This window comes from Lutjanus erythropterus, chromosome 4, assembly GCF_056507025.1.
Source record: "Lutjanus erythropterus isolate fLutEry1 chromosome 4, fLutEry1.hap2, whole genome shotgun sequence".
Classification (NCBI taxonomy): Eukaryota; Metazoa; Chordata; class Actinopteri; order Lutjaniformes; family Lutjanidae; genus Lutjanus; species Lutjanus erythropterus.
The window spans coordinates 43,177,659-43,205,221 of NC_139320.1; the positions used below are offsets into that span (position 1 = coordinate 43,177,659).

At 40.2% G+C, this 27,563-nt stretch overlaps 1 protein-coding gene across 1 annotated transcript; it reads right to left on the reverse strand.

The window, feature by feature from the left end:
* Positions 1–1,124: 1,124 nt before the first annotated feature.
* ypel2b (yippee-like 2b) lies at positions 1,125–25,738 on the reverse strand. Its single transcript, XM_084718079.1, has 5 exons — positions 25,547–25,738; positions 13,509–13,740; positions 11,367–11,410; positions 9,990–10,098; positions 1,125–4,745 (listed from the first exon to the last, which is right to left on the reverse strand). The coding sequence occupies exons 2-5, from the start codon at positions 13,623–13,625 to the stop codon at positions 4,656–4,658; spliced, it is 360 nt and encodes a 119-aa protein (XP_084574205.1). The 5' UTR covers positions 13,626–13,740; positions 25,547–25,738; the 3' UTR covers positions 1,125–4,655.
* Positions 25,739–27,563: the final 1,825 nt, after the last annotated feature.

The following is a 27,563-nucleotide window of genomic DNA, read 5'->3' on the forward strand; positions in this document are numbered from 1 at the left end:
AATCTGACTTTTTTCATCCATATATGTTATACAACAGAAATATATACTTTCTCTGGGAAAACAGCATTAGAAATCATAAAAACTAGAAAACAGGTAAAAATCAAACAAAAGTGACAGCTCCTAGTTAAGGCTAGCTGGTGAGATAGATAGTTAAACTATTTTATCAACTTTTTTGCTGCTGCTTTCTGGAATTGAAAAAAAAAACATTTTTGATGCAACATCTTAGCAATTAAATTTGCAATGCCATATAAATAAAATAGTAACTCAATCTTACAAACACATAGTGGAGAAAGTAGCACCAGATAAGCTAGTCTTGCTAAAAGCTAACTAGCCTAGCAGAGTTAGCGGTGGCTGCCATTTCTCCACCCTCTGACTCTTGTGGAATTTGTGTGGAAGAATTTATTAATCTAGTTCAACAAATGATCGAGCAAAAGAAAAAAAAACATTTTGTTCGTAGATTTCCCATTATTCCTGCACTCTTCAGACTGTCCATACAGAGAGCTCAGTATCCAAGTTTTTCTTAAAGGTTTCTTAATAATCACCCTAAAATGCATAAAATAAAGGTTCTATGAGTTTTCTGTGAGCTAGTGGTAGTGAGTTAATGAAGTTTGAAAGGCACAGGCATTTACTGAGCAGGGATGGTCAAACAAAAGACACTACTTAATTGCATTACGGAAAATGTTAGGGACCCCAAAATCTTGCAAGATTTTTGTGCATTGTTTCTTCTTTGTGCATGTTGTACACTCACTGTTTTTATACGACAGTGCTATCGTTAAGATCTGGGTAGGTTTACGGACAAAAAACACCTGGAGAGAGCTCATGGTTCAGGTTAATGATCACTCTCACAAAATCTTTCACGGGTCTGGGGTTCCCTTCTAGGCTCAACCGAAAATGTAGGATCCAGGTATTTTGCAGCTTAAGTCATACTGCAGACCAAAAGTCATGTCAAAAGTATCTCAGTTCTGTTGTATCAATTTTAACAATTCTTTTCAGAAGTCTGTCTCTTGTGAGTTGCAACTTAACTAAGCTGCAATGTTACATCATTGCAGTGCCCTTTTAGAGTACATTACCCCCAATATCAAGGTTTAATGTTACATAAGAAGAAACAAATAATATACTCTCCATACAGATATCAAGGTGCATTTTATTAGATGAAGATCCAATGATATATAGTCAACATCAGCATCCTCCTTTACAAAAGACATTAAAATTGAAACATTTTCAGTAAAAAAGTAGTATCGTACAGCCAATGTGGGATACCAGAGAGAAAGCATGACATGACCTAAATCATATTCATTCATCATCGTATGGATCATAGATAAAACACAATACATTAACACTATTTACAGTCTGTAACACAGAGGTTGACATGAATGGTAATCCTCATGGTGAATACAGTAAATAGAATATATTCATATATTAAGATCTTTTGTTTACAAAATCATAATGCATTATATATAATCACAGAGAAAGGCTATCCACAACCTTGGCTTTCAGCTATACACACCCCCTTGTTTGCCCAAGCAAAATGAGATTTTTGTTTGGTCAATTTATTGTTCATGGGTGGGTTCTTTGGTTGTGCTGGGTTTAATGTCGCAGCCTCTAACTGAGCAATCAGCTGCTGAGTGTTACTGAACAGAGTTATCTGTTTAGGTTTGGTTGTAACTGGAGAGTATCCAGCAGGACTTGCCATTCACCGTATGCACACGTGTCGCCATCTTGATTTGAAAACGAGGCTTGGGTGTGTTGTCCTTGGGCACAACACCAGAAAGATATATTTACATCCAAATATGTTGTCTTACTGCTGAGTCCCTGGGTGCAAGTCGTACAAGAAGGAGTGCTGTCAGAAATTCCGATTTCCAAGTTTGAAATTTCAACTGGAACACCCCTGACATCAGATTTCCAACCCAGAAAGTTGGAGGAACCTCACCAATCCTGACCTCAAAATCCAGTATGGCTGCTCTGCGCAGTAATGAAAGCTGTTTATTAGCACTTGTGGCTCATTAAATCGGTCGTCCAAACAGTACTGTCTGTGGACATGTTGCTACAGTCTTTGCATGCGCAAAATACAGTGGAAAGCGTTGTTATCAAGCACAAAAAAGTTTTTTCCCACTTGTGGTACTGGAATGTGTTCAACTCATTCCCAGCTCCGATTTCCAACCTCCAAGGTAAATGGAACGCACCATAAGACCTTCAACTGTTTTCCTGTCAATCCTGAAATCCAGTGGGTTGTGACTGCCGTTATTCCAGAGTGTAACATTAGCTAGCTACCTAGTGGTAGCATGTTAGCTGGCTAGCTCTGTATCCTGAGAAATCCACCGAACAGTGGATTTCAAAGGTCACATGAGTTAAATGTGTTGTTGACATAAAGAGATAGCTAACTTAGATTTAACTGGATGCTATGACTAAAACGTTAGCATGGTAGATCCATCCAAGCCTCGTTTTTGTTTCAAAATGGCCGTGACATGATAAAAGCACATATACAGGGCAACGTCTTGAGCAATTTTCGCAACAACAGGAAATTATTTGGGCAAGGGCAACAGGGCAACAACTTTTACTTTTCTAAACCAGGATCACATGTCATCTGCAGTGCTTTTGTGCTGTGACGAAACTGATAAGATGTTGTATTACAGCACAAGGTCTCATTGCAACCCTAATACACACAAAATGTTCGTGTCACAAAAACGTGATGAGGACCAGGCACAAAACTGGTCTGAACACTTGTTTTACTTCATGCATGCGTTAATGTTGCATTTCCACAGGATGGAGGTGGCTGTAATGGATTCTCTCATTTGAAAATAACACATTTCCATCCGAGAATGACACATCCAGCACATTAATTGAGTAAGATCCTGGCCTTAGCAAAGAAAAGTTAGCATCAATGTACCCTGAGCAATGCTTTCCCATTAATGTTACCTCAAATATTACCCAGGTGTCATTACAGGAGGGCCCATGATGCATGAGGGATATTTAGTAATGTAACTGAGGTAAGGAAATGATTTAAAACTGGGGCAAAACCTAAGAAGATAATGTGTAAAAGAATAAGTAAGTAGGTCTATCAAGTACATTGCTTCATAATATTGCCCAGTAGATTTTTGTTTTGGCCAGTTAGTGAAAATCAGTGTAACAGCAGTTAAACAGCAGTCATCCCAGACTGAAAGAGAGCCTAAGAGTGATAGATATTACCTTTTATACGTGTGCATCGACAGTACACACCTCTGTGGTCATGTATATACCTCGTTACTTCAGTAAAAGTAATAATTTACTTTTTCTGTTCATTTTTTTTACTATTTGCATTTTCCCTTGGCCCATGAAACCAGTCATGCGTTGGCCTTTAGTTTGCCAGTTTAGGGAGTTGTGTTTGTGTCAGACTGATCACCAGCTGCCCCCCGCCAACCCCAGCCCGACCAAGCCCACAGAGCCTCGTCACCTTTGCTCATCGACCTACAAGCAGCGGAAAGATGCTTACAGTGCTCGCAAACCTATGGGAATCCCAGCCAAAGTTGTTCACCTGAGACACGCTTATGTTGTGTAATGCTATCCAGCCAAAGTAACAAAGGTTGGACCCGGCGACGCGTCCGCCGACACCATACATACATGGGACGGATCAGCAGATCACTTTACACGATTCGTTTGTATCGAAGGATGAATAAAACGCAGAGGGGTGGGCTGCTTTGCTGCTGCGAGGGCAAATTCCTGCAAGGGTTTTAGGACAAGCCGGTGGCTGTCTGTCCGTATCTCTTTCACTCTCGGCCCACCCTGCCCACTCTGAGCTGCATCGCTCGCAAGACATGGAGTGGATCCCAGCCAGAAGCCATCAAAGCCGCTGCATAAGTGGATCAGGATCTTCCCCTCTGCCCACCGTGTTAAGTAAGCGGCCTGGTGGGTGGCAATCCTTGCACCCACATCCTCCTCCCCCTGCATGCCCTCCGCCACAAACCAACACCCATGTGCTCAGGCCTCCGTGCCAAGCCTCAGCTCCAGGCCTCATCACTGGCCCAGCTGGCATGGCCCTGATCAGCTGGATTTGCTATAATCATCTTAGGTCATCTCATTCAGACAGAGCGAATGCCCCTCAGTTCTTCAACCAAGGCCAATGAACCCCACCAGGCCAGTCCAACTGGCCTCCTTCTGCCTAAATTTCCACTGAATGACCTGTTAGCAACTGGTTTTGACATTATGGGGGGGGGATACTTAACACAATGAAGATGCATCCTACTAGGTATAGAGGAAGTGTTGCCACTTTTTTTAGGAGCTACTGGATCATTTTTCAGTCAAAAAAAAAGTGTGAAAATGAGACATCTCGTCTTGCTGGCCAGTCACCTAGTCCTGCTAGCTGCGTACAAGCCTGCCTAGTCTGTCTCTCTGTCAAGCTGGGATGTCTAGGACCTTGATGTGTGTGTGTGTGTGTGTGTGTGTGTGTGTGTGTGTGTGTGTGTTTGTGTGTGTGTACATCAAGTGGCGTGGTAGGGAGGGATGGGCAGAGAGTTACAGAGGTTAATGGTAAATCAGCCAAACCAAAGTTGCACACTCACCCACCACACACGACCCCCCCCCCCACTCCCTCCCTCCCTCCCATCCATCCATTTGTCCATCCATCCAACCCCCCTCCCCCTCCCCTCTGCTGCTGCGGTCGTGTCCCGGCTGCTCATCTCTCAGTCCCAGCCGTTGTCCTTGATCATGTGGGCCAGCTCGATGATGAACTTGCCCTCTTTATACTTCTGACTGCTCTCAAAGGCATGTTCCTGGAGGGTGTGGCAGAGGACAGGAGAGACACAGAGACAGGGTTTAATTCACATGAGAGATGGACAGAGAATAAGAGCATGTTTATATCTTTGACAAACAGTAAGACACAGGTTGCACAGAAACCCTGCTCACGACAGCCTTGTCAGCTGCAAATGAAAATCCTTGACTCAATCCCGGCCTGTCTCTGCTACTGGCTCTTTGGAAGCTGGTTATATAACCATCAGTCACTGAACACTGCAGAGGATCCAGCAGAACCAAAAACACTGACCAGACTGGATTGTAATACCTAACACTGGCAGCAATGTGTCTCTATCCACTAATAAACTGCTAAAAGCCAAAAAGCCACAGGTTTGGCAAAAGCCAACACAGATGTAGAGTCTGCCCTAATTTAGCAGGCTGTAACATGCATTAGTTAGGAGTGTAATCCAAAATTCCTCAGGAAAGTATGAATGGGGTTCATAGGAAATGCCAGAAAAGAAAGTCTGAGCTACACAGAAGCTTATTAGCTCCACTTAATGTTGGTATATTAAGTAAATACATGAACTGACACCATAATTATTAATTGTCACCCTTTATTTATTAGTTTTTCCTTGACATACACATGTTGACTTTAAAAATGTCAATTGTTAAAAAAATGTGACTCCAACAGTCATCAGCGTAACTTACTGACATACTGTCAACTAGGGCTGGGTATTGTTTAAAAAATTACAATACTCGTACCAGTATCACTACCGTTAAAGTGACTCCAATACTTCATTTGATACGTTTATTTTCTACTTCATTTGATAACGATCATGTGAATGGAAGCATTCCTGAAATAATCCTTGCACATCTTAGACATTTATTTTGATCAGACACCACAGGCGAATACTATAGCCAGACTTTCAAGCGATTTGGTTCATCTTGGCACGATGAACTGCCAACTCCGTGCTCGACTTCACCACAAGACAAACTGTATGGGTTGTCGCTGCTGAGTTAATGGGCCAATCACACGTTGCTTTAAATCCAAGAAAGCCTACAGTGAATTACCCATGAAATACCCATGCTACTGTAAATCCAATCAGAGAACCATGAGTTTATAAAAATTAAAAGATCAGTCTCAGATTCGACTCAGTGATGCCATGCCATTGTTCTGAAGGTGCATTATTCCCCAAACCCCACTAGTCTGAAAAAAGTCCCGTTGGACCAAATGTTCACTTGTCCAACAGTCCATCATTCCAAAAACAAACATGATTAACATACTTATTTTAACCCAAACCAGTCTTTTCCTAAACCCAACCAAATATTTTTTCATGCCTTAACCTAAACAAACGAGCGACCGTTTCACAATGTTAACCAAGTGTTTACTATTGTTACCATGACAACAAAGGTCCCCTTACGAAAGTCACCTGACATTTGCACGTCAAAATACACTAAGGGCAAAAAACTTCGGTACGAGTTAGAGTGTACTTTTGCAACAATGGGCCTTCAAGGCAGAGGGCATTTGTTTTCAGGTTAACAGGCAAATCAGCCTTCGGTCAAGTGGGACATTTTTCGGACTGTTGGGATTTTGGAATAATGGGCCATCAGAACAATGGGCTCAGTTATGTGTACTTCGTGTTTAGTTCCAATGAGCAAATGTTAGCATGCTAACACACTAAACTACCACCACAGATACTACTTCTGCTCGAGGTTTCTTGCTTTTAAAAAGAAGTTTTTCCTTGCCACTGTGACCTTGATGCTTGCTCTTGGTGGGAACTACTGGGTCTGTGTAAATAATCTTTTAAATAGTACAGTCTGGACCTGCTCAATATGAAAAGTGCTTTGAGAAAGCTTCTGTTATGGTTTGGTGCTACACAAATAAAAATGACAAATATTATACCTGCTTAGCATCAGAGTGTTAGCATTGCCATTATGAACATTTCAGGATGATAACATTAGCATTTAGCTCAAAGTACAGTGTCACAGAGCTGTTAGTGCAGCTGCAGACTCTTCTAGAATTTTTTTCTCAATAGCTAATTTTCCTTCTTTTAATATGTGTTTCTGGTTATTTTTATTTTTTCCCACTAAAAGATCTAACGGTCTAAACAGGAGCGTGTTAGGAGTGAATCTGTTCTTAATTAACAGATGTCTCTCATGGCAGTCATGTGATCACGCTCAACTGCGGTGGCTGCTGCTTTCTAATCCCAACTCAGTTTTTTTTTCCAGTTCCACCTCCCACATCCCCAAATTTGGATATTTCTGGCCCCGTTAACTGACAACGATAGCAGCAAGCAATAAACCCAAGCTTAAAAAGTCATTTCCACACAGCTCTTGTTTGATTTTTTCCTTTTCCAGCCGAGTTGCTGAATAATGCCATAAAAAAATGACACAAAATGACAAAACTTCTGCTTCCTGTCCAAGTGCATTAACAGCCTTGTGTTCTTGTTCAAAAGCCACTCAATCACTTAAAAACAGTGTCGCAGAGTAGACTGATACAAATGTTCTTTCACTGCGGAGCGTCTGTACCTTGTTTTGTCTTTGGCTATTTTGGTTCAAAGCAGCACAGGCAGGTTCTCAGATTTCTCGGTTTAGAAGTGCAGTAGGTCAAGCCTCTCAATAGAACTTTTGATGACTGCAGAAAACCAATACTGTTGCAAACGATATTCATGGCAGCCCTCCATTAAGTCCTATCTAGTGTCTGTGTGCTTGTGCATGCATGTAACCCCTCTGCCTTGTGGGGTGCTGACGGGAATAGAAAGTACTGAGAAAAGTGTTTTTACTTATGAAGCTGGTTTACCAGGTGTTCACTGGGTGTCGTAAGGAAAACAGTTTATTTTTGGGCTGGAAGGTTAAAAAATCGGGTTTAGGGTTGGACACGTGTTAGAGGTTAGGCAAAGAGTGCAGGTCAGTGGAACTTTCTCGGAAGTCAAACAACAAGGATACTGTGTGTGTGTGTGTGTGTGTGTGTGTGTGTGTGTGTGTGTGTGTGTGTGTGCGCGTTAACCCCTTTAGGATACAGTCACGTGCCCTATAGTGTAAACTCTCACCTCCGTGCTGACAGGGTTCACCAGTGACAGCTGCACATGCTCGGCTCTGTTGATATATGAGGACAGCTAACATGGCTGGATCCTGTTTAGTTCACCCTGACATGGGCCCTAAAATACCATCTGTACTAAACAGATCCTACATGTGTATTTTGACATGCTATATCACAGCTTCACAGACACTTTGACTATATATATATAGCTCTAACAGTTTGTGTATGTTTACTCAACATTATTAAAGACATTATTAAAGACATACTATGCAGGATTTTCCATAAAAAAACAACAATGTATTAACTTATATAAAATAATCCCTATCAATGATTACTTGTGACCCTCTACAGACCCTGCCTTCTGCCTGTATATTTTCTTATGTAATCACTATTTTGCTGTGTTCAGGATGCAGGTTTTGAGGTCAGGAGTCTATAAGCACATTGCGACCAATGGTTACCTTGCACTTTCCACCTTTTTTCCTCGGCTCTCTGTCAGTGTGAGCTACACAGAGAGTCACACACACACACACACACACACACACACACACAAACACATACACACACACACACACACACACACACACACACACACACACACACACACACACACACACACAAACAGAGCTCACTGAGGATCGCTCTGGCTGCATTCATACAAAATCTGGCATTGTGGAGTGGTGTGCTTATTTGTGCTTTGGAACGTAACCACTGCAAAACAATCAGGAAATAATATTTTATTTTCTGATTCACTGCTTTATTCTTGCTAACACCAGTCCCTCTCTTAATAAAAGCCCCCTCCAGTGAAAATCAGAAAATCACATTTTTAACCTTGTTAACATGTCCATGTGGTGTTTTCTATGTGTTACAGACATATGAGAAGCGAAATAAGCAGTAAACACCATGTCTGAGCATTTCTTGCTTTGAAAGTTCAGTGAGCAAGGGCAGCCTCAAAAAAACAGATTCAGTAGTGCTGGATATATGATATCATAAACCAAACAAACCAATCCTGTTAAATCAAGGCGGTCGCACTATTCATATCATTAGCAGCGATGCACAGTCCAAAGGAGAAGTCAGATGTAGCTAGTTATGGGTAGGGGTGAGGTTTAGGATGTGTGTGTGTGAGGAGTGGAGAAGGTGAGGACTATCTGCATAGTCATGAACCATTGAAAACTAAATTAAGACAAGGTGTAGAACTATATGTAAGCTATTTTAAGAAGGTTTTTGAACTTATTTGGCAAAATTTATTTCTTCTTGTGGAGCATTTTATATTGTTTAAAACATGACTGGAGGCGGACTTTAACTCTCTATGTCTGGGAGGAGAGTCCAACTTTGAATGTTATGTTTACAAAAAGCAGCAGACAATCTTGCATATTCTACCTTTAACATTGTCATGAAACAGCTGGCAAAGTGCTTACTGCTTACATGTTTCCTGTAAAAACAGGCAGCTGGGGAGGACCTGGACACTGACATGCATTCAAAGTAGTCAATAGCACTTAATATGCTCCCACCATGCAGCTAACTGCTAAAGTTAGCCTGTCTGCGGAGAGCAGTCCTTTTAGCTGATTCTTCTCAGACTGAGAGCTCCCACTGAACCTAACCAGACCAGGACCAAAACAACCACAGAGACCAACTGAGGCCAGTTTGATGACAGGGAATTCTGGCAGGGTTTGGTTCCCAGCCTTCCCTAGAGTCCAAGCTAATGGTAGTTAGTGGTTAGCTAAATGACTTTAGCAAAAAGTAAAGCTAGCTTTCAATGAGGAAATTCTGTAAACGACCTTGGTGTTGGAGGCTGTGCTCAGCTCTGTGACCCACCATGCTTGCAGGGAGGCTGGTGAGCCTGATTTTGCTGCCTGCTAACAACAGCTAACAGTTATGATTAGCTACATTAGTTCATCAGGTTGAAGCTGAGCAGCCAGAGGACATCAATCCACTTTCACTCAAATCAGAGAATAAAGTTGTAAAGGTGTGCCTTTGCACAGTGAGGGCCAAAAACATTTAAGCTCATCACAAGTCAAAAAAGATAAACTTCTCCCTCTTGGCTCCATGTGATCGGAAAAATCTGACTCATGCTTAATTCAGCCCACAGCTGTACCACTGCACTGACCCTGAGAGAGGAGGAGGTCCAAATATAATTAGGGTGCAAATAAAATTAGGGTACGCTATAATAACAACCTCCCAGTTTATCATCCCCTAACTTTGGAAGCAGTTAGCGGTGCTGTGCATCAAATCAGCCAAGGACACTTACGTATTTCCAGCCCAGGGTCGTCTTGCAGTTCTCACAGTAGATATCTGCTACAGCGTGCAGGCCTGTGAGCAGAACTCTCTCCTCTGCTGGGCCACACCCGACGTTCACCCTGAGAGACGGACACGAGCAGAGATGCAGAGACAAACATTAAAAAATTAGTATTGTGCAAGTGGCTCAGCTGCGTGTACGGTATGATGTGCCGGGAGTGAGTCACCGCCTCACACCCACTCACACAGCGCATACTGATAGGGCACCAGGCCACGGAGCATAGATTCAAACAGCCTAATTTTCACACCCAATTCAGCTGATAATGACGGCGCTCCGAGGCACAGGCTGGCTCCGACTACGCCAGGCCTCCAAAAACAACACAACTGCTGCGTGGAACAACACACATTAACACCTGAGCATGTTAGAACACCTGTCTCCTGTCGCAGCAGGACGGTTTTTCCTCAGACATAACATCAGCTGCAAAGCCATTTACAAACAGGTGGGTTAAAAGACTGGAAACACTTTCTCTGAAGCCCAGGTCTATAATTATAAACATACTTATAATTATTATACTGTGCTTATAGCAATATATAATTATAGCTAAAAGCACGCATAACTGTTCATACTGCTTTATAACAATAATCATAACACATTTTACACTGGCTTAAAAGGTGTCATAGTATCTGTTTGTGATATTTTCTGGCAAGGATCATATTGTATTACACTTCTCATGGATGTAATACATTATAACCATTTTATTTTGCATTATAATGTGCTATATAAGTTACTCTATGTGGTCATTTGTCTTGACTGGGTCCAGACCATTTAATCTGCCCACTAAGTTAATGGTGTAACAAGTTGGCAATTCAGTTTGATATCCAGGGAAATTGGGAGCATTAATTAAAGTGGGAAAAAAGGCAATAACAACAAACAAAATGTTCCAAAATTAATTTATTGGTTTAACGGGTCATAATAGAAATGCTCCACTTTGACACATCTTTTTGATGATGGACCACTGAGTAATGGACATTTACTTTTCACAAATGTAATATTTCACCAAAAAACATAGTTTCAATACATGATTACATGACATTATGTCAGTGATTACGATGCATTATAAAGTAGTTATACAACTGTGGCAATACACCATGATCCTTGTCCAAAAAAAGTCAGTGAGCTACCAGCAGTTATGAAGTATTATACCTGACCTTATTAGTCATTTGTTATAATGTGTTATAAGTTAAGTAAGTTAAGTACTATATACATTTCTAGAAGCACAATGTAATGCATTTTAAATATGTTTATAATGCATTATAAAGCATTATAGGTTTCAAAAGCTTATGGTCTTCATAGAAAGTGTCACTAAATGATTTTTAGAGGTATACTCACACTGAGTTGAACAGGTAGGCTCTGCCTTGGCTGCCCTGGAACGACTGCAGAGACAAGATGAGACAAAGATGAAAAGGCTGGAAGGCAAGAATCTCCCCTTTTCCTGCAGTCTAGTAACTCTAATTAAATTACACAGACATGCAACAACAGTAGGCGTATATCTGTTTATTTATTTTATACTTCTTTTCTTTCCTTGTTTTCTCTCTTGGTTTGTGCCCTTGTTTTCTAATTTGGGGTGGAGGAATCGATTATCTCTTCAAACGTTATGAATCAATGGAGAGAAAACCGAGTTCTCGACATGATGTTCACCTGTAACAAATTTGTAAGATCAAACTGTCCATTCTTCATGGTTGAACCAACTGAATGGTGAAATAAACATGTGTGTCACAGTAATGTTGAAAGATGGATACAATCCAACCACGACTCCCTGGATTAAAAGCTTGAATTTTTTGATGTATCAGTAATTGTGAGGCGCCAAAAGATTCTCACCCTTATTTCTAACATGAGTTTTATGTTCTGTCTACCTCACCGATTGATGTGTAAACAATCTGTCAAATAATGATAACTGTACAGTCTTTTACACTGCTACAACATTGTGCTTAAAAGAAAATGAAAAAGATCGCTTTTACATAACAAGGAGAAATGTATTCTACATTCACCTGCAATATATTTTTTTTTAATTTACAAGCATTCTATTATATTGCCATGATGCTGCAGTCAAATAAGATCCCTGGTTTGGTTTCTTTATAAAAACGCCCACATGCTGGTTTGAGACGAGCCTTTACTTTAATAGAAGGTCTTATTTTAAAAGCTGTAGAGAAAATCTATTTTAATATATGCTCTTAAATGGTTCACAGTCTCCCAGTAACAGCTCCATATGCTGCTGATAACATCATGGCTGACTAACGCGTAAGTAGCTTTATTTTCTTGCAGGCCTTTATTTGGCACAACACAGACGCAGCTATTGAAAAGACACATTAAACAGATTTATGCAGTGCAGCTGTGTTACAGCCGGCAGAAGGCCTTTGTACACAGGTGAGGAGTGTTTTCATAATCGCACATGGAAAAAGTGATAGTGCCTTCATAATCCAATTCACTAACCAGCTTATAACATAATCCATCCACGAGTAACAGTGTGCTAGCGACCGACACAGACATACAGGTGTTTTTATTTTTATCATTCTTCATCCGTTCTCTCTCCTTTTTCATCTTCAACACTTGTCCTTTTAATTGCTGGTAAATTATATTCTGTAATATTAACTGTAATTTGAAAAATACAAAGACTAGTAAGTAAATTTCCTCTTTCTAAAGTAGAACATTACTTGTGATAAAACAAAACTGTTGGGTTAAGACTGGTGGGTCGCACCAACAAAGATTAATTTAATCTAAAAGAAATTCTAATCAGTGTTTAGCAAAATGAGAAATGAGTAAATCCAGATTTAAAATTCAGCAGAGTTCTGTTGCACAATTAATTCTCAGCACTTACTAGATACTTAATCAATATGGAGATTACATAACCAAATTCAAATAAATAATAAAAAGACAATATTTTTGAGTGTTGTCTTTTAAGAGTGGGGAACACCGTTACAACTGCTTTGTAGTCCTCCACAAAACGTAACATTATTTGCTAACTAGCTAAAAAGTTCACAAAATATTACTCTGGTTGGTACCTTGCTAAAAAGAAAAAGGTTACGTTGTTTAATAGCTAGCTAAAAGTTAACAAAATGTTCATTTGTTTGCTTGCTAGCTAACAAGTAAGCAAAAGTTATGTGAGGAAAAAAATAAGTTACACTGTTTGCTTGCTAGCTAAAAAGTTAACAAAATATTACTTTGTTTACTAGCTAGCTAAAAAAGACACTCTTCGTGTTATTTGCTAGCTAGCTAAAAAGGAACTTGATTATTTTTTCTCAATCTATCTAAAAAGGCTGTTATTTTAAAAATTAAACCCTCTCAAGTGTCAGTTTAAAGTTAATGCTGGATCACAATTTAAGTTTTTGTACTGTACTCTTTCTTAATTTTAAACTAGTTTAAAGGTTTGGTGCAAGTTTGGTTTATTTTTCTGTCTGTAACAATTAGCGGCAATGTAAGTCCTTTGCTAGTGGTTTCCAGGGGCAACCACTGTTGTATGATGAGTCACGTTACCTTGGAGATGAGCTCGTCGTGGTTGGCCAGGTGAGCTCGGCAGTGGATGCAGCTGTAGGTTCGGTGGCAGCTCGGCAGGTACGCCTGAAAGGTCTTGGAGCGCGTCATTCTGACCATGGGCGGAGTTGGCGGGCGGTGCAAGAAGGGACTGCCAGCCCAGGTCGGCTCACAAGGGAAGCACCGCAACACACAGGTGAGGGCCGTGGTGGGCGGTGGGTTGGGAGGCGAACACCTGAGCACAGGGAGGATAAAAGAACAGCTAAGGGTTACGAGGCCATGTAACAGCTGCAAACGGAGCCACAGGTGTATAATTGCTGATGAGATTACAGTCTGCTCTCCAACCTGCTCACGTCTGTGAGACCCTCAAAACCTCAAAAAGCCATTATGTGACGAGACTTGCATTATCACGGAGACTCACTCACTAAATTTCACATTTTAGGTTCAAGCTGAAAACGCTGAAGAAATTCTACTTTAGGAGGCGAGATTCAAACACGATACAGACACAGGCTTCTATCACACAGAAACACAGATACCAAGAGGACAAAAATGAGTCCTTGTTGGTGAAGCAGGGACAGAAAAAATAAAATCGCTCGCTATTTTGCTGATTTCTTAGTTTAAAGTAATTTTTAGTCAGACTAGTAACAAACCTGTACAAAAGAGACTGCTGGCTTGTTGGTCAGTCGAACCCTTTGGTCCAGACTAAAATACATCAACAACTACTGGATGAATTCATATAAACTTATTGTACGGAAAACCACTAACATATACAAGAACAGTCTCAGTAATACTTACTCTCTATCATCTTTATTTTTCTACTAGTCGTACCTGTTGTCTGTCCTATGTGTATCGTGACATTCAGTTTTCCCCTGGGAAATTAAGTAAGTATATGTATGAATCTAACTGAGCTCCTCCTCTAGTGCCTCCGTCAACCATGACCATCTGTACTGTCCAATGCAGGTATTTGTAGGTGTTTGATTACGACCTAAAAAACCAACTATATAATTCCCATCAGCCTCAGCTGTACCCAGTCTTTAGTGCAAATTAGCAAATGCTAACTCACTTAATTGAGGTGTTAAACGTGGACATTATACCTGCTTCACAACAGCATGTCACCATTTTGGTTATGCACATTTTAGCATGCTGACATTAGCATGCAGCTGAAAGCACAGCTGTATACAGGCTCACAGAGATGCTAGCATGGCTTTAAAGGGACAGTTCACACCAACATAAAAATATGTTTATCCTCTTACCTGTAGCGCTCTTTATCCATCTAGATAGTCGTGGTGTGAGTTGCTGAGTTTTGTAATTTCAGCCGTAGAGATGTCTGCCTTCTCTACAATCTAATGGAACCAGAATGGCACTTGGCTTTTTGCGCTTTCATGTAGGAACTAATTTCTTTCTACAGTAGAAAGAATGTAGTTCCTACATCAAACTGCTCACACTCTGTGACTCATTATTTTGAGTAATCGGGTCATGATTTCTGGAAAGAGACAGTGTTGTTGAGTTTTTCAAATGTGCAGTCTAGTTCCATTATATGTGAGAGAAGGCAGACGTCTCTATACAGCCAAAACTCAGCAACTCACACCAAAATAAATCTAGATTGGTCAAAATAACTCTAGATTGATCAAAGGCATTTACAGTCCAGGGGGAAAATACGTACTATGGGGTGAACAGTTGCTTTTTTTTCCCTTTTTGAGCAACATTTTCTGTTTCCAGCTTCTCAAATATGATGATTTGTTGCTTTCCTCTGTTTTCTGTCACCGTAAGCTGAATACATTTGGGTTTTAGGCTGCTGGTCAGACAGTTTCAAACATCATCTTGGACCAAACAAAGAATCAATTAATTGAGAGAATATATAGCAGCTAACTGATAATGAAAGCAACCGTTCATTGCAGCCGTGTCCATTAACCTGTGGTCTAACCGTTCTGCACCGACTCCACTCCACTGCAGTCGTAGCGCGCAGGCAGCAGAGCTAGCTCACACTTTGTGTTTAAGTCTATGAGGCTGCAGAGATAATCTGCTTAGCCTAGCACAACTGTGAGGATCGTGCTCTGCTCGCTCCATGATATCCAAATAGACCGAGCCCTTAAAATACTTTTGCTGGTGTGCCCTGGTGACTGAGAAGATTAGCGAGCCGGCCTGGGAACGCATCCCCGCGGCTCGGGGCCAGGAGGACAGGAGTATGTTTTGACTAACTGTACAGGAGACGCTACATGGCTCGGGGGATTCTGTGGTGCACTCATAGTCTGTGTTTTTATTGCTTAATGCAACTTTAATTGTGGTTTCACCACTGTAGCACAAAATCTAATCTAGTTTTACTCCCCAGTTGTTGAGAAGCCTCACTACAACAAGATATTTTATTGTCTCTCTGCCGATTTCAGCTTCTATTCTAATCTAAAACATGACCTTTCTAACTAAATAAAATCTATGATTTCCACCGTTTATGGGCTGATGACTCTATAAGATTCTGTAATAACTTTAGAAACTTGGGTTTTATGGGTCGTTTCATCACCTTCACAGAATGCTGTCCCTTTCTGTCTGTCTGCTCTCCTTCCTGTCTGTCTTCACTGAACCATCTGGAAAAACTAATAAAATACTGAATGGGAGCAGGAGGCCTCTGTGAGTTCAGGACAAACAACAGACAGGGAGACAGAGGCCTCTTTACTTTACTGCTCTGCATTATGATTGTTTTTAGTGCTGGACGGAGGCTGATAAAGGCTCCAGTGCTGATGGGAAGGACTGGGGGATATAAATAAATAAGGCAGTGAGACGTGCCCTTGTTTTCTCTCCTCTGACTCGGTGCCAGCGGCGTGGGATTGGGGCACAAAGACACGCTCAGTACAGTTGTCAGAATTGACCCCTGACACACACACAGACTGACGTTTAACCCAAAGCGTGTTTTATCCTCTCGGTCATTTCAGGACTGAGGACAAGGAAGAAGTTTATGTGGCGCCACCTCAACCGAGATTTGAGTCCTGACCTGACATACCGACAACTTGCTCACCTAACACATCCGCCACTTGATTCTTTTATAGGTGGAATTTACGAAAGCTTAAAGGAGCAGCAATCAGTTCTGGAGAAAGACTGGTTACTGTTGAGTCTCTTTCCCAGGTCCTCAAATACTGAGGTTTTGGGAACGACACCCAAGGATCAACTGTGTTACCGACCTGTGACTGGTGAAAGTCTCACAGGAGAGCCTGAAACCAGAACTGAGAGGAGGAGCAGAAGTCTAGATTTCTCTCGGACCTTTGAATTATATTCTGCTTTAAGGTAATTATGTAACTTCTGCCCAATTACACCAAAAATAAACTGCCTACCTCAGCTTTAAAGCTCCCATTAGGTCAAAATCGATTTAGTGTTCATCACATTGGTATTGCACTACACCTCACCTCGACACCAGCGTCTGGCCCAACAATGACAAAAAATCATTTTATAAATATTCTCAGGTATTTGTGTGGAATTTCAGAGATGATTTTTTCTTGAAAAATGATTCAAAAGTGTTGATGACTCATCCTGCTCTCAGGGACATACTTTAAATTTGGGTCCAGCGAAACTGTTTTGCACTTATGACACAGGGGATCATGGGAGGAGAATACATCTGTTCACCGGAGCGGACTGCAGTGTGTCTGCAACCTCACTGCACAAAAACACAACTTAACAACTTATTTACTGATTTGGGTGAAACTGGATCATTGTTTATAGAGGAAATATTTTCTGGTTTCTCTCTGACGTCCTCCAGCTTCTCGGCTTCAACTCCTGGTTGTTTAATTACACAGTTTCCCGATAGACAGATGGCTTTAGCTGCTCGTTGCTAACCGTAACAGTTGGCTGTTACCTGCCGTTAGCGGACAACAGAAGCCTCCAGTGCACACGAACAGTTTTTAGACAAACACAGACTGGCAGGGAATACAGTACTGAGGTTGTTAACGGAGTCTCCTGATGGAAACACAGCTTAACTTGTTGCTAAAATAAGTAAGCTAACTGCTAACTGTTGTTAGCTCAGTTTGACTCAGCCTGGTGGGAGCCGACCTCCACTCCGCAAGATGTTTCATGGGAACTTTGACTTGAATTGTTAAGTTATAAATGGATTAATCAAACAACAGAAAATAAAAAGTCATTTTAAAGCATAAATGCCAATAATTTTGTTTTAGTTTCGGCATTTTAAACGCTAATATTTGCTCATTCTCTTAGGCCTCTATAAAAGTAAATATATGTGAGTTTGAGTTGCTACGATAAGTCGATTAATCGATCAGCGAATCAAAAAAATAACAATAAATTACCAACTATTTGGATAATCAATTAACTGTTTCAGTTATTTTTTATTTTTTTTGCTGGTTCCAGCATCTTACATGTGAAGATTTGCTGTTCTTCTTTGTCATTTCTGACAGTAAATGAAGAGACTTTGGATTTCAGATTGTTAGTTGGAGCAAAGAAGCAATTTGAAGACTTGGGTTCTGGGAATTCATGATGAGCATTTTTTTTCCCCCAAATTTCGGAAAACAATTAATTGATTAGTGGTGAAAATAACTGTCTGATAAATCAATAATGAAGATAATCGTTAGTTGCAGATGTGATTTGAGTTTTAGACTGTTGGTCAGACAAAACAAGCAGTATATAGGACATATTACAGACCACAGTTAATCAAGGAAATCTCTTAAATTTGCACAAAGCTGCCTGATTACAGCTCAGTAATTAGTCTTGGGTACTGTAGGTAATCTGGGAATGTAAGCTTAAAACTTAAGCTTCAAATTTAATTACATTAAATTTAAGCTTCTTCGTCTAAGCCTCGACTGCTGCATTTGCCACAAGTCACTCAGGATAAAAGCAGCAGCTAAAACATAAACGTGATGTATGAACAAGAATATGTCTATTACAGCTCTGAGAGGCGAGATCGGAGTTCACTATCAGCTGTAGAGAAACACTCACGCTGAACTGCAATGCATGTCGGCGTACGGTGCATCACGCTACTAACATGTCCTTAATGGACAGACTTTCAACTGCAGGCCTGGATTATAGTATCGCACGTGTTACATATCCTCTCACGGCTCATATATAATCCATGGGGAGTCCTCTCTGTGTATTATCTCTGAAGAATCACTTCATCACAGTCATAACAACACAGTGCTGCTGCATGTCAGTCTGATGAACACTGATAAACTCTGGCTCGTGTGCTGAAAAATACCCAGCAGTATAGTCACTGTATGACAAACTATTTTAGTTTTTTTTTATGGATTTTTTCAAACAAAATGGCCAAGCAATAATTCCTCTGTAACATGTATGAATATTTGCTGGTTTTTAATCTTTGTAAACTCAATATCTTTGAGGTTCGGTTGGTTGGTGCAGCAAAACAAGACATTTTAAGACTCTAGGAGCTCATGACAAGCGTTTGGTCAGTCTTTTCTGACATGTACAACCGAGAAAATAATCAACTGATAATAAAAAATAACTGTCAGTTGCAGCACTAAAGATGTTACGGCTTTATTTTGCAGGCATTCAGTTGACTGATTTGGCAATGATATTCGTAACAGTGCAGGGATGGATGCTAATGTGTTTAAACATTGATTAATACTAACATTTGATGGTCCCAAAAGTACAAAAGCTATAAAAAAAAACAAACCAAACAAAAGATCCAAGTGCTCATTCAAGGACTCAGTTCAGTTCAGTTCAGACTTAATTGTCCTGCCTGAAATTTGACTTTTGGCACCAAAACCAGACAGTGAGTTTTTCTGTACCAGCATTGTGTGCAGGTTGTTAATAAAAGAAAAAAAACAATCCTATTTTGTGTACTTAGGACTATTTTTCTTTGTGCCACAGTGTAAAAAATGGTATTGAGTATCATCTTTATACTAGTCTTGTATTAAAGTTCAAAATTCTGGTATTGTGACGACCCTAATTTGGCCCATGGGCTAATAATTTGCAAATTTTGTGGGCAGTATACATTTTTGGTGGCCAAATGTAAACTTTTGTAAAAACAAATTTAAAAAAAAGGCAAGTTAATTCAACTTAACAGAACCCTCCTTAACTGTGACACTCGAAAAACGAGCTAGACGTCTTGGTGAGTTGAGGAAACTAAAGGTGAACACCACGGTACATTACCTTTTAAATGTAGTATTTAGTATAGTATAGTATTTAGTAGTATTATACTCTTTGTATTTCTGGTTCCTCTGTGAGGGCCGACATTAGCAGTTTGAGTGAGCTTAGTAAACTCAAACTTTAGTAGCTCTGACACATCGCTAGCTAGCTGGTAAGGAGTACTGTTCGCTGTTTTTGTAATTTGTTCAACTACGGATGCAAAGGATTCTGGATATTTGTGGAACTACAATGTGTTAATATGGGGATAAAGCTTGGTGGCCATAGGGGGCCACCTACATGGAATATTTGGTGGCCAGAGTCATTTTCTGTGGCCAGAGGCTATAAAGCCATGGTTACAGTTGAAGCCTGCACTGTTTAACACCAAGGCCTCCATGTTACCATTATTTAAAGCTTTTTTTTGTTTGTTTTATTTAACGCACATTTTCTTGCAATTGACTCACAACACTGAAAAAAGGAGACAAGTAACTGAAGACACAAAGGTGAGCGAACATTAAGTAGAAGAAAAAGCAGGTACAGCTTTTAGAACCACATTAAACACATGAAACTGTCCTGGACCTCTTGGAGGCTGAACTATGACGCCGTTTGACATTTCACAACAATTAGTTTCCAAGAAGAGGACGACACTCATCTCCGTGGGTAGACATCATTTTGCAAAGCGACATTGTTTGTGGGAACGAGGACGCTGACAAGCTGTAAAACGCTGACGCAAAGAGTCAATCCGTCCTGCTCTGCACTATAAAAAACCTCTTTGACAGAAAAACAAATTGCATAAATGATCAGATGACTGGAGGAACTGATCACAGCAAGAAAATATTCTTACAACAAGAGTGTCTGCGTAACCTCAGTGTGTGTCTTCACTGTTTGTCCTCCTTTTATCAGTTTGTCTTCGTCCGTCTCTGTGCCTCTCAGCATGTTTGTATATTTATTTTGTCTGCTGTCACTCTGTCCATTCATCAGTTCTGCCGCGGGTCGTTTGAGGTCACCGAGCTGTCCATTCTGGTCATTTCTGGGTGTCATCACAAAAGGCTACGTGCCACGAGTCTCAGCAGCCAAAAGGGCCCTTGTATCCCAACAAAAAAACCTTTGTTATGTAACGCACTGATGCTGCCGCTGCTGATGCTGCTGCTGACAATGATCGAGAGCAGGAGAGAGACAGAGGGGAGGAAGAAACACAAGGAGGAGGAGGAGGAGGAGAGATGAGAGTCAGACAGGGACAGGGACTTAGAGAAATGAGCAGAAGAAGAAAGAGGGAAGAAGAAGCAGCAGTGTGTGTGTGTCCCCTCAGCGCTGAATGAGCAGAGTGTGTGTGTGTGTGTGTGTGTATGTTACACTGCCCACGAGCTGCACCAACACGATTTCTGTACTTCATGTACTTTCATGCCGTGCTCCATTCAGTCTTATAGCGAGACCAGCAGCATACAGCAGCATGACATCACCCTCTCCTCCACCCCCCCCCCCCCACCCCCACCGTATCAAATCTCACTGATGAGGCGATGCTCTGCATCCCAGGTGTGTGTGTGTGTGTGTGTGTGTGTGTGTGTGTGTGTGTCTGGTTACTGTTGCTATGTTTGATCTTCTAATTTTCTTCTGTCTGCCTCTGTTTTGTCCTCTACAGAGAGGAAGCAGCTTGTTTTTAGGTGGATCTGGAACTTATATATTCAGCAGACATGTAAATGCAACATTTTTGTTTTCGTTCTCATTTTTTCGTGAGTTGACATAAAAGATCTCAGACTTCCTCGGTGCACACAAAAACTTTATTTCTGTCAAATTTTGTTTACATGTTTGTTAAAGATCTGTGTTAGTAGCTCTTCTCCTTTGTCAAGATGATCCATCCACCTGAAAGCTGTGGCATACAGAGATGCTGATTAAACAGCATTTTTGATGGCTGTTTTTGTTGCCTTTGTTGGCTGTGTTGGTCAGGGTCTGGGTAAGAATATCAGGTTAAGCCAATCAGAGGCAGAGCAGGGTGCATCATGACTTTGTCTTCCTGGGAAGTGATGTGGTACCTGTAGCCCTATGTGAAATTGCCATAGTTCAGTGCCTAATAAATGTCTCTTTTCAAGATAAAACCGCACATTTTAGAGTGGTCTTTTGTTGTGACCAGTTGAAGGCACACCTAGGGTCGGGTATCGTTCAAAATTGTTTCATACTGGTACCAGTACAGATACCTTGACTTCAACCCTAGTTCCTGAATGTGAGGACTTTCAATACCAAATCCACTTTTACAAGGACCTGGTGGTAAAAATTCCAAAACGATGATCCCAGTCTGGGTGTATATCTGTGCATGAAACATCATGGCGCTTTCCGTTTACATTGACTGTCCAATCTCCAATCGGAGATGGGAACAAGGTCCCGCCTAAGTTGACCATGTTCCAGCACAAGAAGTTAGAAAAAAACTTTTTGTGCCTGATAATAACACATTAAACAGTATATTGCGACTGATTTAATGAGTGCTGATAGGCAGCTTTCACTACTGTTGCTGTGCAGTCATCTTGGTGACTTCGAGGTCGGGGTTAGTGAGGTTCCTCTTACTCTCCGAGGCAGAAATCTGGAGCATTCCAGTTGAAATTTTCAACTAGAAACCCAGTCCACTGCACACCTGTGCAATACATGCTGTTTAATCAGCATCTCTTCATGCCACACCTGCCAGGTGGATGGATCATCTTGGCAAAAAAGTGACAAAGTTGGGGGTAAATTTGGACAGAAATTCACCTTTTGTGTGTACAGAAGAAATCTTAGACTTTTTACTTTTGGGAGCAAAACAAAAGTGGTGCGTTTGAGTACTTACTTCCTTAACAAGTCTTGTAAAAGCCTGAGGCAAACACTCTTCATACGCTCAATATCTTGTTTGTTTGTTGTGGTTTTAACATATATATTCTCAATTCCCGTTCACATATACTTTCATAATGCATTTCTGTGTGTGGTTATCAGATGACTAACAGTTAAAGTGTCATATTATGTGTAAGAAAAAACAAAAAAACAAAGTGGGTGATGTGTTAAAGACACTCAGAGCTGTGAAACTGCAGGCATAACACATTGTACACAACTTTTGTTTATGTATACAAGTCCTGCCTGTGAAGGATCACCTTTCAAGGCCTGAACATCTTCGATCCCTGCGTATTGACTCCTCCTCACATGATCAATAACTATCTGCATGTATGCTCTGCAATGAAAACGGACAGCAAAGAGTGCAAAGGTTGTGACTTGATTAAAGTGTCTGTTCATAAACTTTATTTTGTGCAAACTGCGTCTGATGGACTCACATGGACTTTATTTAGTACACTGGTTCCCAACCTGGGGGTCCCGACCCCCACGATGGTTCACCAAAACTTCAGGGGGGGTCATGAGACATTGATTTTGCTTAAAGAAAACTTTTTTAAAAATATATAGTAGGCCTGCATATCAGCATTTCATTAATTTCTGTGAAGAAAACTGAAATAAATTATTATTTTTAAAGTTTAGATTATAATTTAACATATAAACATAAAAAAAATCTCAGAGGATAAGAGCACGGTGAAGAGAGAGAGCCTTCATTCTTTCCTAAACAGCTTCATCCTGCATTAGAAAAACATAATGTCAAACAACCATAAAGCTAATGGAACAATGGACAAACACTCAATTTGTCAATTTGTGCTTCGTATAGTTGTTGAAACATAAAAACGTACAGTAGAGGGACAGAAAATTGTATAAAAAGTTCCTAAAAATATCAGGAAAACTCATCTCTAATGCAATATTCACAGGAAACAATCTGCTCGTCCTCCGAGCTGCTTGCTTAACACAAACTACCTGCAGTTATTGTGTTCACTATTTGTGTTAACTGTACAGTTTATCAGTCGTTCTGTACTGTCATTGCAATACATTAAATATAACATGAAATATCTGAAAAAAAAATGTCACTGAGTCAGGGGTCGTTTACTCGGTGATAGAAAAGGAGTCCCTTAAGGGAAGAGATGCGAGCCACTGATTTAGTCGATGTTTTGGGGGTAAATGCAGCATTTCCAGCTGTTGGCCTGACTGTCACTGACTTGTATGAGTGACAGCAGAGCCTCAACACATCAATAAATAAAAACATGAAGGCTTTAGAAGTTCTCATCTTTTTCTCAGCCAAGAACAACATATAAGATGTAGGTGCCTTGGAATATTTTGACGTAGCCTTTTCCTGACACTTCTACTTTGTTATGTGTAGAGCTGTAATTATTTATCAGTTACTTGCCAACTATTAAATTACTCACCAAGTATTATGATAATCAATCAGTTTGCCGGTTTGAGTCAATTTTTTTTTAAAGAAAAGAGTAAAAATGACCTGATTCCAACTTTTTCAATGTCAATATTTTCTGGTGTCTTTACTCCTCTATCCCAGTAAACTGAATATCTTCAGGTTGTGGACAAAAAAAAGACATTGAAGATGTCATCTTGGGCTTTGGGAAACGCTGATCGACATTTTTCGCAATTTTCTGACATTTTACAGAGCAAACAACAACATAACCAATGATGAAAATAATTGTTAGTTGCAGCCCTAGTTATGTGAAAGAGCAACTCAAGAGAAATATAGACAATATTAAGAGTATTTGGTCAAGACAGAGAGGAGAAACAGCTGATTTACACATCTGTGACATGTGGGTGACGCTGCCTGACTGGTGGGAGGGTTGTTTATGTATATATTCATTAAGAGATTGATAGATTAGAACATAACCTCTGAAATATTTTAGATTTAAATAGGGGTATAAGAATATATTGATACACTTGAGTATCACGATGTTATGTTTTGTGCTGCCAGATAGTAGTGTTGTTATCTATCATCACTGTTCTGACTGCAAAAAATAAACTTTTAACTCAGATTTTATGTATATGTTGGTGTGTTCTGTGTGTTATGAAAGTTTTCCTAAAATTGGATAGAAAAATAGCAAAATATCACTTTGCTTAAAGTGTCACAATATACTGAACTGTAACCTCTGTATCCTGATACATATTGCATTGCCAGATTGTTGCTAAAACACAGCTCTAATAAAAAAGTAATTATTTAACTCAGATTTTATGCACATGGTGATGTGGACTTTATACTAGTTTTCTTAGAAATAGATTTTTAAAATAACAATATATCACCTTGCACTCACTGAAGCATTTTGTAAAATAAATAAAACTTAACTTTTTAATATCATTATAATTTAAATGAATGAACCTGAACTTTTCACAGACGCTTGGAGGTCCAGTGATTTAGAAGCACGTTTCCAGTGTGTGTGTGATTATTGGTATGAATCAGGTCACAGGCAGTGGCGCACTTCATCTGGGGCAAAACTTCAGCCACCACACGGAGCACAGATGGCGGGGATGCCTCAGCTCAGCAATGCTGAAACACACACACACACACACACACACACACACACACACACACACACACACACACACAAACACACACACAAACACACGCGCGCGCCACCCGCTCTGAAGAGCTTTAACATCTGCAGTGACTTTGACAGATCGATGACAATCAGGTGAATGTCGTCAGAGTTTATAATCACATGAGCGCGTTACACGATAACCCGCATTGATCACCGCTGACGTGCACCATCACGGCCATGCGCGCACACGCACAGGGATGATGGCGCATACGTGCAGGAGGACCGCCACCACACCACCACAAACAGCATGTGTCCTAATAATAACCACTGCAGAGTGGAGCTCAGCATCCCATCCACGAAGACAACATCCGTCCAGGGAAAACACTTCGTGTTCAACACTAAATCATAAACTTGTCTTATTAGTGGTGTCAAATTACATTATTCGTACCTGCGGTGTATATCAAAAGTTGTCTCGGTTAAAAAAGTGTTGGGTAGGCTGTACGTGACCATATCGACGTAGGAATGAGCTGTATAGAGAGATACAATAACAGTGCGTAACAACAAATGCACCATAGTTGGAAAATAACGCAGAGGAAATCATTTTACCTTTGAGGGGAAGAAAAAACGGATCTCCACGTAGCCTAGAAAATGTCGCACCTCCTCGTTTTCCTCGTGGCAGTGCCAATCCTAAAGCCCCTTTCGCATTCCTTCCCAGGCAAATTTCCTCCTCTCCTCTCTGGCCCTGGCAAGTCCTGCAGAGACGCAATGTTTTGACGCGCAATGATGCCCAGCAGAGTTTAGAAGAGGCAGAGACAGAGAGTGATGACACAACCAGCCGGAGCGAGAGGACTCACTCCAACACACTTCCGGGTTCGCAGGAAAACCGTTATACAGGACGGGTTACTGTGATCTTCTGTTCATTTCTTCCTTCCTTTGTTTTTGTTTTTTTCATTTGCTTTAAACTGTCAAAATATACAGTGCCAAAGCAACGTCACATCAAAAGCAACTTTCTGAATTAATTAACTCTGTTTGTCTGACTTAATTAAATATTTTTTCATGCAAACAAAAAAAGAGTTTTTTTTTTTTTTACGTGAAGAACTCTTGTTAATTCAGCGAAACAGCATTTTTTTTTCTCAAGTGAATGCAACACGTTTATCACAAAAGAAATAAAGTAGAAGCAAGAAAGACGAAACAAAAACAAAAACTTGCAACACCTTGTGTTTTTTTTCCATAAATACTTTTCGTAAATTTATGGGTGTGGAATTTCGCAAGAAGCAAAATTAGATTAATAAGGGGAAAAATAATCTTTTTTCACTATATTCATAGCAGCCAAATAAAACATATCTAAAGTAAAGTGTTAAAAATGATCTCAGCCATGAAGTTATTTACATCTTTCTACAGTTCACATGGACACTTCAAGAAAAACACCCTGCTGCGCATGCTCAGCATCAGTTTAATGATGGGCGTTTAACGCGTCAATTTGTTGCATTACTGTTAATATTAAATGAAACACTTCGGTATGAATTTGTTTTTTATTATATTATTGTTATTATCCAGAAGCTAGCTAAACAACAGGTATTATCACAGCTGTGAGTAAATAAAAGAAACGTTTCTACGTTTTCTAATAATCACATCACTGTTTTCTCAAACAGTTCAACGGTGGTTGGTTGGATTTTATGACTTTAATTACTGTTTGTCGTGACGGGTGAGCTTCTGTTCACCGTGGTGGTGGCAAACCGTTAACACGACGGGTCACCGGCGGACACTCCAGAGGACGTGAACTGTCTTGACGAACAGGTTGACGATCTTTGGCAAAAATCACACTAGCCGTTGACTTGATACATAAATGACAGCCGAATCAGCCAATCAGCTAACCGATAAGGCATAGCAACACTGAGTTTATTGGTCAAGGGTAGAAGTGAGTAACCAATAAGCTCACTGGAATCATTCACTAAAAATGTGACATTCCATTGAGTTTGAGGTACATTACTATCAACGTGTGAGTGTGGTTTTTATGAAAGAAAGACGAGACGGTTAAAGAACTGACAGACTAAACCGGTTCCTGTAAAACTGTGTTGTTGTTGTTTTGTTTGTTTTTTTAAAAAAAGGTGTTGTTAAGTAACAAAACATGTCCAGCATCATTAACCTTTCTGCACAGGGAAAACTTGTTATAAATCCCTCCGGTCTACAGCGCCACCTGCTGTCAGTCTGCAGGTGGTTACCAAACATTTATCCAGATATGACCGGGCAGATATTTGTGGTCCAAAGTGGTCGAAAACAGCGTTCAGAGTTTCTGCAGGTTCTTAAAAAGTCTTAAATCCGACAATCTGAATTTTAGGCTTTAAAAAATGTCAAATATTTCAACAGGTTCCGATTGATCGATTTGACTGAATTAGTTACTTTCATAAACTTGCATTAACTTTTAAATGTGTTTTTTGGAAAAGAAAAAACCAGCATTAAACAGTCATTGTAAAGTTTTGCCAGTATGGACATGAAATAGGTCATTAAAAGCCTTTAACTTGCACAAATCCTGAACATTATAGAGGCATTATTATAATATACACACCACTTATACAGCATTAGTATTTATTGATATGATAAAAATTTACTTTTTCCAATAATC

Bases quoted from the DNA above. Each gene is read 5' to 3' on its own strand.
- ypel2b (XM_084718079.1), bottom strand. From the start codon at position 13,625: ATGGTCAGAATGACGCGCTCCAAGACCTTTCAGGCGTACCTGCCGAGC. The intron at 11,411-13,508 runs GTAACGTGACTC...TTGTCTCTGCAG, and splicing joins ACGACGAGCTCATCTCCAAG to TCGTTCCAGGGCAGCCAAGG. The intron at 4,746-9,989 runs GTAAGTGTCCTT...CACACCCTCCAG, and splicing joins CGACCCTGGGCTGGAAATAC to GAACATGCCTTTGAGAGCAG.